A 12,943-nucleotide genomic window follows, 5' to 3' on the forward strand; every position below is an offset into this window, starting at 1 on the left:
ATGTAAGTCTTCAGTAAGGACACATAGACACATTGATGTGGTTTAGAACACAGTATGACTTACTATGAGCTATAAAAATGAACAAAACTTCACTGTGTAGCCAAATGTGGTTTAACTATTGTATAACTATTGACAGCATTATGGGAGGAACTGCTAAATCCAATTACCAAACATCATCAAGGTTTGTATGACAAAAACATGTAAAATGTATCCAACCTTTAGCATGAAAATAACAGACAAAAACCTTTTTCTTTTTTTTTTCAAAAGAGAACTAATAACAAAACAGAAACCAAAACCACAGAGAATTATGAGTAGTTCCACCACACTGCAATAATATTTATATTATTTAAGACTGTGAGTTTCTGTTGTTTTTTTATTTGAAGAAGTCAGACAATTGAGAACTGACAATCATATCAGTCAGTAAAGCATTATTTAATTAAAATATTATACTAAAGTATAAAATTGCAATTTTAAATATAAATACAAAATTATACCTGTCAGTATTACTGGTTATCAGAATTTATAACTCTTTAAAATCAGTATCGATATTTGCCACAAAATGTTCTGATCCAATGGGTCCTAATATCAATATGTGTATATTTGTCTCCAAACAGAACATGTCTGGTTTAATGTTATTAATTTTGTGATAAAGGTCAGATAGATATCAGACACATAAAAAAAGTCAGACATGAGTGTCTTTCCAAGCATAGCTTCAATGACTCATACATGTACACAAGCAATACAAAGCTGAAGTTTCGTAAACACGTTTCGTATTCTGGTTTCAAAAACTCTACTCTGATTTCACAAGACACCGCAAAAACAGAAGACACTGAACCAACTACAGCAGGCCAAGAGATACAAGGAATGAAAATCAGATTCAAGCACCATTTCTAAAAAGATCTTTAATCACATACCTCCATATAATTAGATTCTTATGTTATTCTCTGACACTCTGTACTCAGTCTTTTTCCAGCACATGAATACAGTTACAACACTACAACCACCTCTGTCCACGCTCAGGTCTTAGCAACTTTAGCTAGGCCAAAGAATTAGACAGATGAAATATGGCACGCTGGCCAGCCTTGCACAGATGTCAAACAGACTGTTGCATTGTTGTCTGCCTGGTTCAGATGCTTTATGTTGCCTTTAATCAAGAAGCATAGCATTCACTGACAGCAGATCAGTACAGAATGCTTCAGTGAGGAATGAGGCACTGGCTCTTCAACTCCACATCAGACATCCATCTCACCACACTGCATACACTCTGTCATCCTAACACAGTATGACTGTGTGGCCATTGTGCCAGGCACCCTCAAGCCAAGTATGATTCTATCTCCCTCTTTCAGAAGCCATTCAGGATCATTTCTTTTTTTTTCATGGTCCATTTTTTTCTGGCTTTGTAACCTTATTGGTCACAGTATGGGGATATAGGCCACACGAGAGTGGCTCATGCCATAAACGTTAGTACGTGGCTGAAAAGCCTTTTATGTGCAAAAAGATCACCGTATAAATCTTACCATCAACCTGACTCAAAGCTTGCCAGGGTCGAAACGTTTTATGGACTTTATTATGCTACTCTGCAAAGTTCTGCTTTCTAAAATGAAATGAAAGGTGACATTTGGTAATTCAAAACCTAAACCATCTGAAAAGGCTTTGCCAAATGTGAGGTTACTAATGTACAGCAGAAGGCTTTCGAATAGGCCAACATTACAACTATTATCAGGCAAGAACAAAGGCATAATGTGGGCAAAGTCGTCAGTATTGTGATTACATTGCTGCATATTGCAAATGCAACATGCCTTACTATACATTAAAAATGCACAGGTAACTCAATAACATGATGTGGTTGTAACTGGTTAGAGGGATGTGTGAACTGTGTTTAGGCCTGTGTGATAAGGCAATGTAATGTAATGTAAAAAAGATATGATAGAGAGAACTAATTAAATTTTAAACAGCTTGCTAAATAATATAAAATAATATTTGTATGTAATGTACAATTCCCTTTTAATGTGAAAACAGTGGATTACTGATTAATGGAGCATTAATAAACCATTACAGCAAATTCCCCATTGTCTCTGCTGCATGTTTTCTAGAGACATACAGTCTGACAAATTCTAAGCATGATCTGTATGGTTTAGGTGCCGTGATAGTTCGGATGAGCTACAATCTTATGGACATATAATACTTCATTAATTCCCACAGGCCTTAACTGATTTCCAGAGCATCTTTGGGTGACTTTTTATTTTGAGTGGTCCTTTTAGATGAAACAAACACTCAACAGACTCTCAGTAACATGACAAAAACATATGAGGGTTAGGATTAGGGACTGGGTTAGGGTTAGGTTTAGGTTTTGGGTTGAGGTTAGGGTTAGGATTAGGGCTGAGGGTTAGGTGTTGGGTAAGGTTGGGTAAGGTTAGGTTTTGCGTAATGGACGTAACATATTAACAACACATCTATTTAATGTAAGTAATGTATCAACAGAACATGTACAAGATCTTTACTTCAATATATTCAGATGCTTCACTACTGCTACTTCACTGATATGTTGTTGATGTGTTACTGATACTCTGTTAAGACTTTATTAATCATCAACACAGGACCACTCCAAATGAAGTGCTACCCATCTTTGTTATAATAATGGAAAACAGTATTTTATTAACATGTAAAGCAAACAGAAGTGGCTTTGGAACACATTCACTCTCATGTCTAGCAGTGTGTTATTTTATTATGTCAGACTTATCTTTATTATGTTTTACTAAGGAGGAGATATGAGCATGCAATTTACTTCTATGTGCATGATTTAATGAGAAGATACCATCTACACAAAGCCACACCAGCAGAAGCTCACAACTTTCAAAATGAGATGTGAAATAGTTTATTAACAAAAGATGCTGAGTGATTCCATATTATATTATTAAATAGATAATCTTTCATCAAAGATTTTCATTAAAACAGTTTATGTTAAAAAAGCATTTTAGCTAAAGGTGGTGCAGATAGAAGGTCTATGATGCAGTAGATCATGTGTGTGTGTGTGTGTGTGTGTGTGTGTGTGTGTGTGTGTGTTTGCAGGGGCGGTGGCAAAGGCAATATAATTAATAATCACAACTGCTTATTAACAAGAAAATAACATGCTAATTACTTGTAGCTCAGGCCTTGGTTCACTGACTTGTTGCACCCAATACCAACATTGCAAATGCCAATATTGCGATAACAACTGACAAACAATATGTGCTGCACAAATCAGAACACACATTAAGTGCCTAATATGCTACAACATAAACAAAAAGAAACCATAGGCAGTATTTGGATGCATCTGGATGGGTATAGAACAGACCTGGCATAAGTGTCTCCAGGTGGAACGGCTTCTTGGAAGAACTGGAATTGGTAGAGGTAGAGCATAAGGAGGTGTCCTGCGCTGAAGATGGCCATCAGCACACACAGGCAGCTGAAGAGCAGGGGGTCAAATGAGCGGCAGAAAGACCACCAGGTGCACAGGCCCAGGAAGGTGAAGAAGTACACCGTGGAGGTGAGGGAGGGCAGCATGATGCCTGGAGTGTGATGCAGAATAGAGTGAACAATCATTATGCTTGTTTTCATTTGAGAATGTGTCATTATGTCTTAAAATCACCGTACATACATACTATATACCTGTAAGGCCCAGTAATATGGTTACGACTACTTTCCCTGCGGTCGTAATCAGATCACCAATTATTTCTTTGAGTTTGGATGCTACTTCTGCTATTTGCCGCAGGATCTTCATCTTAGTGCTCTCTTTCTCTTCCTCCTCCTGTAGGGCCTCTAGCTCTTCCTGTTCAACTTCCTCTTCCTCTTCTGGCAGTTCACAGTCTACATCACCCGGCTCAGAGTCCTCCTCGAAGAACAGCTCGTCCTCCAGCTCCAGCTTCTCTTCTTTTGCTTCCTCCTCCTCCTCATCCTCCTGTTCCTACAGCGATTAGAGAGGAGACAGCTGAGGTTCAGGTAACAAACAAACACATCAGCAGCAAAACTCTTGCCATTAAATCTTAAAAGTGAAAGTGTGGATTCCATTTTTTCATAATTTGAATTTTCACAAGTAGAAGAGGTTTGTTCTTACAATTTGAAATAAATGAAAAGTTAAATTACTCTGCAAAAGTCAGATATCTTAATTTATTTAATTTCTAGTACAAATGGCAATTAAGTCAGTAAATTATTCATTTTCAGGAGATATTTCTGAGATTAGATACAAGAGTCAGAGGTAAATAAGAGAAAAATCAGTTCATAGTTTCCAAAACTGCAATTAAAAAAAGATACAAAGAAAATGGGACTCCTAACAAACTTGCAACCTGGTAGACCACCAAATCTGTCACCATCAGATAAACGGTACTTAAAACTTTCATTTCTAGCTTCAGATCTGAAAAGATCCACTGGGGTTTCTGTCCATCCTTCCACTGTGAGAAGATGAATCAAAACTAAACCACACTCAACACACTAGCTGTCAAGAAGCTGTTATTTAGAAAAAAATAGACAAAAACAAAATCTGCAAATCAAACAAAGAAGCTGCTGGTGTTCTCAGAACAATGGATTGACCACCCCAGAGTCCAGACATCAACATCACTGAATGTGTTTGAGATAACCTGGATCAAGAGAAGCAGAAAGTGCAACCAACTTCTAACACTGAACTTTTTTTTTCTGGTGTAGAAAAATATCCCTGCACATTCTTTAAAAACTGAAAGAAAGTCTCCTGAAAAGAACAGAAGCTGTTTTAAAGGCAAAGAGTGGATATTTTAAATACTGAAAAAAAAAGATTTTGTATTTAGTTGTTGAGGCTTTTATGTAATTTACTGTTGGATATATATTTCATCTTTTTCCCTGGCACTTAAAAATGAATAACTTATACTTTATCACCATTTTGACTGAAAATGTAATGAAATAAATGAAAGGGTGGTCTATGATTTTATCGTACTGTTATTTTGTGGAAAAAAAAATATTGCCATGTGTTTGTGATTGGTTGAAATTGAAACAAACAAATATTAAGGCAAAATTGTTATTTATGCAAACAGAATAGTATGTAAAAGTAATCCATTATATAACTATGTACTTAATAATGTAATAGCATTTAAATAATATAGTAAACCGACAGTAATAACTCTAAGGATTGAACATCAAACATTCAGTAAAGTTCAGTAAACATGCTGTCATTCACAATACAAATATGTTGTACTGCATAATAACAATGCAACACAATTAAAAACAATATACTGTATCCTCCACATACATTAGGCAAAAAAGAAATCAATATGAAATGTTATTCAATAACCTGATTCAATTATTCTGAGAATCTCACTCAGCCTTCCTAAAGTTACTCCCCCAAGGACACACAGCACTTAAAATCCAGTGCTTTATGAAGAGCACAGACAAAACACTAACATCATCATAACGCTAATGGAGAACTGTAGAACAGTTTTGATCCAGATGTAAACACAGTAACAGTATTTAAGTAAATAAATCTAAAGCATATCATTTAAAATAACAATTGTTTATGATTTAGTAGAACATTGTTATGCTCATATTCACCTAAAATAGAAATAAGCCAGGCAACAAAGTGATGCTACCTGAAATGTCTCAGATTGTGTACAGACCTGCTGGTCAGCAGTGGGGGCACTATTTGCATTTTCATTTCAAAAGTGGGATAGAAACTGACAAGTGTTACCCCAAAGACCCCCCTTATGAAGTTATGCCAGGCTAAATGCGTCCTATGGGACTAGAACAGGATGAATGTCTGTGTGCTTGATTAAATCCTGCCTGTCTGCTAAGATTTCACAGACAATTTATTATCTCTTACATGTTTCTATGAGAAGACATAGCAAGAATTTATATCTCTAACTATTTTACGCACAAACAGCCCAACATTATTAGAAACATGACACATAAAAATCTTTTGATGACAGATTGATATGCTCCAAATCTTGATTCCCTGAAAATAAAGGAGAGCTGAAAAAATCCATCTTCTGCATTACAATGTCAGTGGTAACACAACACAGAGGCCAAGCTCTGAAAAGGAGAAGTTCCCAGTACCTGATCAATCTAATCTAAGTAAAATCTGATCTCCCTGAATGGCTTTAGCAGTGCCAAAGTGACTTTGCTCCAGTCCTATAAAGCACACATGATTTAATCAGCACAGAGAGCATAACTCAGCAAAACTCAATTCTGACTGCAAGAGTCGTGTTATAAAAGTAACAGAGGCAGAAAAACTTTGAGGACTGATACGTGGCAGAACCAAAACTTCAACAGGAAGCTGTTCTGGGGTATTTAATCAATACACACAGAGTTCATACAGGCAAACAGAAAGTTATAAAAGGCGTTGCACTGTCCTGTCTGTTTACTTTGTCTAATGTCTGTTTAATTTATTGTATTTATTGTATTGTTTCTAGCTTAATTTTTTGTTTGCACACTATGTCTGCACGTCACACTTCGTACTTTTTGTTCCTTGTTGCACCCTGTTCCTGGAGGAACGTAATTTCACTCCACTGTGTACTAGTACATAGACGGAATGACATTTAAAAAGGGAAAATTACATATTTTGCTGATTTTACTGACTCATTCGGGCTGGTTATGCAAGCTAAGTACTGTTAATACGAAATGTCAGCTGATGAGTAATAAATTCTCTGACTCTTTAAAAATTGTGTGAATACTTAACAATTGAGCTAATTGATGCCTACAAAGAAGGGTAAGGTTATCAAAAGATATCAAAGCGTTTCCAGTACACAATTCCCACTGTCTGAAATGTCACTAAGAAATAGCTGTTAACCCCTTAAAATCCCAGGCTTATGACATAGTAAGGCTTATTATTCAGTAACTACATGGAAATACAGTTCAAGCTAGCTGAGTTATTCTTAGGTTATAGAAGTGTGTAGTAAAACTTTGGGCCTGCAGGAGAGCCCTGGCCATTTAAGGGGTGAAGTGGACCTGTGAAAGCCAGGGCAAAGTCTAGAAGACAAAGAAAACTCTCAGAGAGAACTGCTCACAGGCTGGTCAGAAAGGCAAAGCAAAACACCCAAATGACGGCAAAGGACCTGCAGGAAGGTTTAGCTCACACACAAGTGGTGGTGCACCATTCTACTGTGCAGTGTTATTGGATATAAATGATCTACAAGGAAGAGTCATCAGAAGGAAACATTATCTGCAACCTTAGCACAGAAGCAAACATCTATGCAAACAAAAACAGATTTACTGGTTAACACTTTCTACATATACACAAAGCTCAATAGAAATGTGATCACAGAAAGGTATGTAAAGCGACATCTAGACAAGCCAGATGCATTTTGAACTTTGGTGATCTGGACTGATGAAATAAAAAGGGAACTCTTTGGTCAAAATCACAAAAAGTATGTTTAGAGAAAAAATGTGTAATGTTTGATGAAAAGAATACCTTGCCAACTGTTAGGCATGAGGGTGGATCTATTATATTTTGGGGTTGTGTGGCAGCGAGTGCCACAGGAAACTCTGCATGGGTAGATAGAAGAATGGACCCCACTAATAGCAAAATCTGAAAAAAGAAAAGCTGAAAAGAGGCCGGATTCTACAACAGGAGAATGGTCCAAATCCACCATGAACTACTTCAAGAAACACAAGCTGAAACTTTTAGAATGGCTCTTTGCGTGCCTTGAACATGTTTGAAAATCTGTGGGTAGATCTTAAACATGCTGTGCTTGCAAGACGGCCTGAGAAAGTCACTAACTAAAAGCTTTCTGAAAGGAAGAGCAGATAAAAAATTCCAAAACAAGAAGAGAAAGACTATGATATCTGTCAAAGAGGTTGTTACTAAGTACTGACCTGGCAGGCTGTCCAATCTATTGCATGCCACTTACTATTTTAGATTTTTTTTCCATTTTTTACATTAAACAAATATAAAGTAGCTGTTCTTTTTTGTTTGATAATTTGCTGCAGAGGTTGTGTTATTTCTTTTCACTTAAAAAATCAACAAAATGTGTAATTTGGCAAGAGTGCCCAAACTTCTGCAAACTGTTTAATTAATGTAACGTTAATAGGCTAAATACACATGAATTTTTATTGTTTATTGTATTTTTATTGTTGTGTTTTTTTTTCCTTTTTTTGTCTTAGCTACAACAAAGCTTCAAACATGGACTCATTTTGTCTAGGTCTCTTGAATCTGACTTGTTTAGTGCAGGTCAGTGGTGTCACAACACAGAGGCCAAGCTTGTTCTCGACTTAAACTCAATATGTCCAGGTCTCAGTCTTTATTTGTCCAGGTCTTCTTGACTTGGTCTCATCTCTTGACAACAATGGTTGTGTGCATGAATCCACCCAAATGCAACTCACAACATAGTTCTTCAAACTGAATTATTAACAAAAGCTTAATAGTGTTACTGACATTTGGCCGTGCATGCAGACCTCAATCTGAAAGTTGTTAGAAAGGTTTTCTTAAAATGTTGTTCTTCAGCAGTTCACATTGACATCCACTTAGAGATCAAAGCCAGGCTTGTTGATCTTTTAATCTGGACATTTTCTACTAGGTCACTTGGTCGAATTTTTATTCAAGCGTCTCTAAATGCTTGGCAGCCTGCTCCAATTTCAATAGAGGCTGGAAACTGAAATAATGCTAACACTACACAGCTTAATCGGTAGTTTATGTGAAGGAGTCTGGCCATTCAGGGCAAAATCTCCAGCATGTGTGGCTCCTCTGTATTTATCATCTCGCCGCAGTGAATGAGAGCTCTGTGTGGCTCCATTAAGGAGTTATCTGGATGGGCAAAGTTACGCAAACAAACCTATTTCACGTGCCTGAGCGAAAGGAAGAAAAACCCGCTGTGATCTGTTTAATCTCAGACCACCGAGCATCCTAATTGATTGAATGAGCTGCGTTTGGTGACTCTGAAGGTTTGTTTGTGTTTGTGGAGCCGACATCTGGCATGTGTAGCTGGGTCAGCTGTGGCATTCATCAGAGTGGAGAGAAAGAGACAGCTAAACCGAGGCTTTAGAAAACAGATTTTGCTGCTTTTACAAAGTTTCTCTGATTTGCTGTGTAACTTACATGAACCAGTGCTGTGAACAGGATGGATCCATTCACTGCACCTATTGGTTTAACCCTTTAAACTATTCAGTTATTACTCTTAAGTAGGAATGTCAAAGTTAATGCGATAATAATGCACTAATGCAAGAGAATCAGATTGTATTAGAAGGCCAATTTCTTTAATGGAGGATGAAGGTCTACGAAGCATAATTTGGAGTCCAACGACTCAACTTACGAGAGCCGCAGTTGTCACTAGGTTACATGAGCTGTACAGAAGGCATTACTACCTAACCAATTGTAGCTAACAGCGATGGTCATGCTTGTTGTTGACTACTGGATATGACTGGGGAATCACAGCTGTCTCGGGGTAACAGCCTATTATATCGATGAACAGTGGAAACTGCATTCACATGCTTTTACCATCATGAAAACAGAGGCATCATGCTGAGTTGTGCGCTGAACATTTTATGGACGTGGCAAAGCAGTAGAACACTGAAAACAAAGTAAGCACCCTCAGCACAGATAACTGCAGCAGTGAGGCTGCTGCCATTCGGATTCTTGCTATGCATCACACAGAATGTTCTATCATAGTGTCTCTGCAGAATGTTGCATAGTGCATATAGAGAATCTCTATATGAAGCATAGCGTGTCCATTCTTCTTAATATAACCTCATTGCACTTAAATCTTTATCTTTATCTTTAATTGGGTAAAATTCCAACTGAAAAAGCAATGCAATTAATTGTGATACAATTTACTCTTCAGACAAATCATTCAATAAATATTACATATTATTCAGTACCTTCTAAGAAAATAATATGTAAGTCTAATGTGTAAAGTTAGGCCAAATACAGGTTGTTAAACTTTAAAGGGATAACAATCAAATATTAAAATGCATGATTTTGCTAGTTTTCCACAAACAGACCAAAACATTCTTCCAAAAAGAGGATAAAAACACTGCTACACAATTACTTGGGAATGTATTTTTGTTGATAGGGTGAAGTTTTGAAAAATAATGATTATAAAATGAACAGACCATGTAGTTGTTCAACTAATTAAGCACTCACATTTGGAAACTAGACACTCAGAAACATACCAAAACAGTGAATTCTTGTAGGCTACTTCACTTCATAGACCTACAGCGACAGCAAAACACAGTGTGCCCTAAATGGTACTTTCAAAGACGTCCTCCTCTGGAAAGAAACTAGCCTAATTGAAAATGACATTTCTAATTAAATTTGAATTGTGTATGCTGTCCATGGTGCTGAAATCAAATGACTGAACAATCAAAATCATTGATAAAGTAAATAGTGGAAGAGAAAATGTCTGTCTTCTGAGATGACTGAAAATATAGAGAATACAGAGAGATATACACAGCTTTTCACCATATGGCAGAACTGTCTATCTGTGTGTTATAAGCTATAAAATTCTTATAGGAGAGAATGACTTTCTACCTAATTACCGTCCTTAAACTGCATAGTCTGACCAAACTGTTCACTGAAAAACTGAGAGATGTATGATATATGATCTACGGTAAGATATATGAGACAGAGTAAGAGAGAGAACAAGAGATATGAAGCAGAGTATATAAGAGTATAAATTGTATAATAGAGCTTGAGAAATTGTATGTCCAAGCCTTGTATGTGTGAGCGACTGCGTGAGATCAATAGTATTACTGCCACATTCTGGTGTCCGCAAGGGTGAGTCAGAAGGAAAGAAAAAGGAGAGAGAGAGAGAGAGAGGAGAGGGAGAGAGAGAGAGAGAGAGAGAGAGAGAGAGAGAGAGAGAGAGAGATCCAGGGGAGACAGAGAGGGAGAGAGGAGGCAAAAGGAAAAAAGAGAGGGGTGAGACAGAGAGAAAATGAGGGGGAGACAGAGGCAAAAAGAGAGTAGGCAAGAGAGAAAAAAAGGAGAAGAAAGAGGGAGGAGAGAGAAAGAAAGAGAAGTGAGTGAGAGAAAGACAGACAGAGACAGAGAGAGAGAGAGAGAGAGAGAGAGAGAGAGAGGGAGGGAGAGAGAGAGAGAGAGAGAGAGAGATGGAGGGAGGGAGAGAGAGAAAGGTAGAGATGCAGGGGGCCTGGTAACTTTAGCACCATTGCTGCCACCGAAAACACAACATCAGCTAATGTGTTCCAGATGTCTCCACACATGCACACACACACACACGCGCACACACATGCGCACACACACACACACACACGCACATGCACGCACACACACACACACACATGCACGCACACATACACACACGCACACACACTCCTACCTACATACACACACTCACTCACACACACACACACACACGCACATGCATACACACACACACACACACGTGGTCCTCCTTCTGGAGTCTTTAAAGCGCTGGAATGCAAACTCATTGTTAATGGCATTGAAAAAACACAGGGAGGTTAGTAAGTGTGGCCGTACTGCACACATAGCTTAGTGTGGCAATGCAAATATTGTACTAAGGTTAATGTTGCGTGCAACAAAAATCGCTCAAGTTTATAAAGGGCCTAGTTCAGTGGCAGGATGGTTTGATTATGCACTGAGCCAGTTACTGAGCATTATATTCAGATCCTTCTTTTGACATGTGATCTGAAGCTCAATGAAGGGATTATGAAAACACATTAAAAATATGTTACCGGCAGGGGAAAAAAATGAATACAAGCTCAGAACTTTAATGCTTCTCTGTGTACTTATATGTTTTAACATGAAATTTAATCATATTTTCTACAAAACATTTTCAGTAATGCATGTAGTTACACTTCAGAAAATATTTATCAGCTCATCAATACAGTACAGTGCAAAAGTCATTAAAAAGCACCAAAGCAAATAGCTGAAAACCATACAGTAAGTGTGAACACCATATATTAATAGAAAAATGCAAACAAATATTAATGCAGTAAAAAGTAACAACAATTGCTTCCCAGCATCTCCTCAATTCCCATAGCCATTGCATGGATTTGCTGAATTGTAAAAATCAGCAATCAGATTTAATTTAACAAAGTATTGCTTAGAAACGAGACATTGGAAGGTAACTTTAAATACTGAGGAGTATGTAGGAGGGGTAATCTGTGTTTATTCTAATATTATTATATTTTTATATGTATGTATGTAATGACCAGATAAATAACATTTTAAACCTAATTTTCTCAGGTGATTTCTTTCTAATAGACAAATATGAGATTTTTAGATTCCACATTGTCTGTTTGTGGGTCATGTTGCCAAGTTTCACATTTGTAAGCAATAAAAAATGAATAGGCCTGTTTAGATTACACCAGTCGGACTTTTATGGAAAACAACATAGCGGATGTTAAGGCAGAACAGAATTAATAATTGGATATAATAGCTCTGCATGCATGCACACTTATGCAGACGTGCGCACACATACACATGCATATGCACTTACATGCTTGTGCACAAGCTTTACACGCGTAAAACTTTCTCATATTCAAATTTAGTTGATGAGTGCTGTGATGAAAACAAGCACTTAAGTTTACATATCATAGCCTATGAGTGAGTTACTCATTAAAATGTGCCTTCAATTTTATTATCATTATAAAGTATACTGTACGTATGTATATTAGTGTTAAGTATACAGAACTGAACTTTTATTTGCACTGAACATAGAAACAATAGAAAGGTCAAATTCACACTCAAATCACATGCTGTCAAACCCACTACAGCAGTTTAGGGAGATTTACAGACAACATTACAACAGTTTAACCAGCCCTGGTAAAATCATATGTTTTGTTGATTTTCTAAGTGAAAATATATTAACTTATTAAACTCAAATATGGCATTATTTTGCAAGTTTTACTGCACAGTTTAACATATTGGAAAAAATAATCAATTTAGAAAATGTGCCATAAATTTTGCAAACACTACATTTTATGATGGAAAACAAATGGTTTTTTTCCAACATTTGCTTTTTTT

The 12,943-nt window shown here is 37.0% G+C and overlaps 1 protein-coding gene across 2 annotated transcripts in view; it reads right to left on the reverse strand.

Moving 5' to 3' along the window:
• The window catches only part of LOC118816332 (piezo-type mechanosensitive ion channel component 2), a 144,086-nt gene that overhangs the window by 50,491 nt on the left and 80,652 nt on the right, over positions 1-12,943 (reverse strand). For both annotated transcript variants that reach the window (XM_036582860.1, XM_036582857.1), the window contains exons 6-7: positions 3,649-3,943; positions 3,335-3,548 (exon numbers count right to left, since the gene is read on the reverse strand). In XM_036582860.1, the coding sequence (XP_036438753.1) occupies positions 3,335-3,548; positions 3,649-3,943 (509 nt within the window). The remainder of the gene's footprint in view (positions 1-3,334; positions 3,549-3,648; positions 3,944-12,943) is intronic.

The sequence above is a fragment of the Colossoma macropomum genome, unplaced genomic scaffold (genome assembly GCF_904425465.1).
Source record: "Colossoma macropomum unplaced genomic scaffold, Colossoma_macropomum, whole genome shotgun sequence".
Taxonomy (NCBI): Eukaryota; Metazoa; Chordata; class Actinopteri; order Characiformes; family Serrasalmidae; genus Colossoma; species Colossoma macropomum.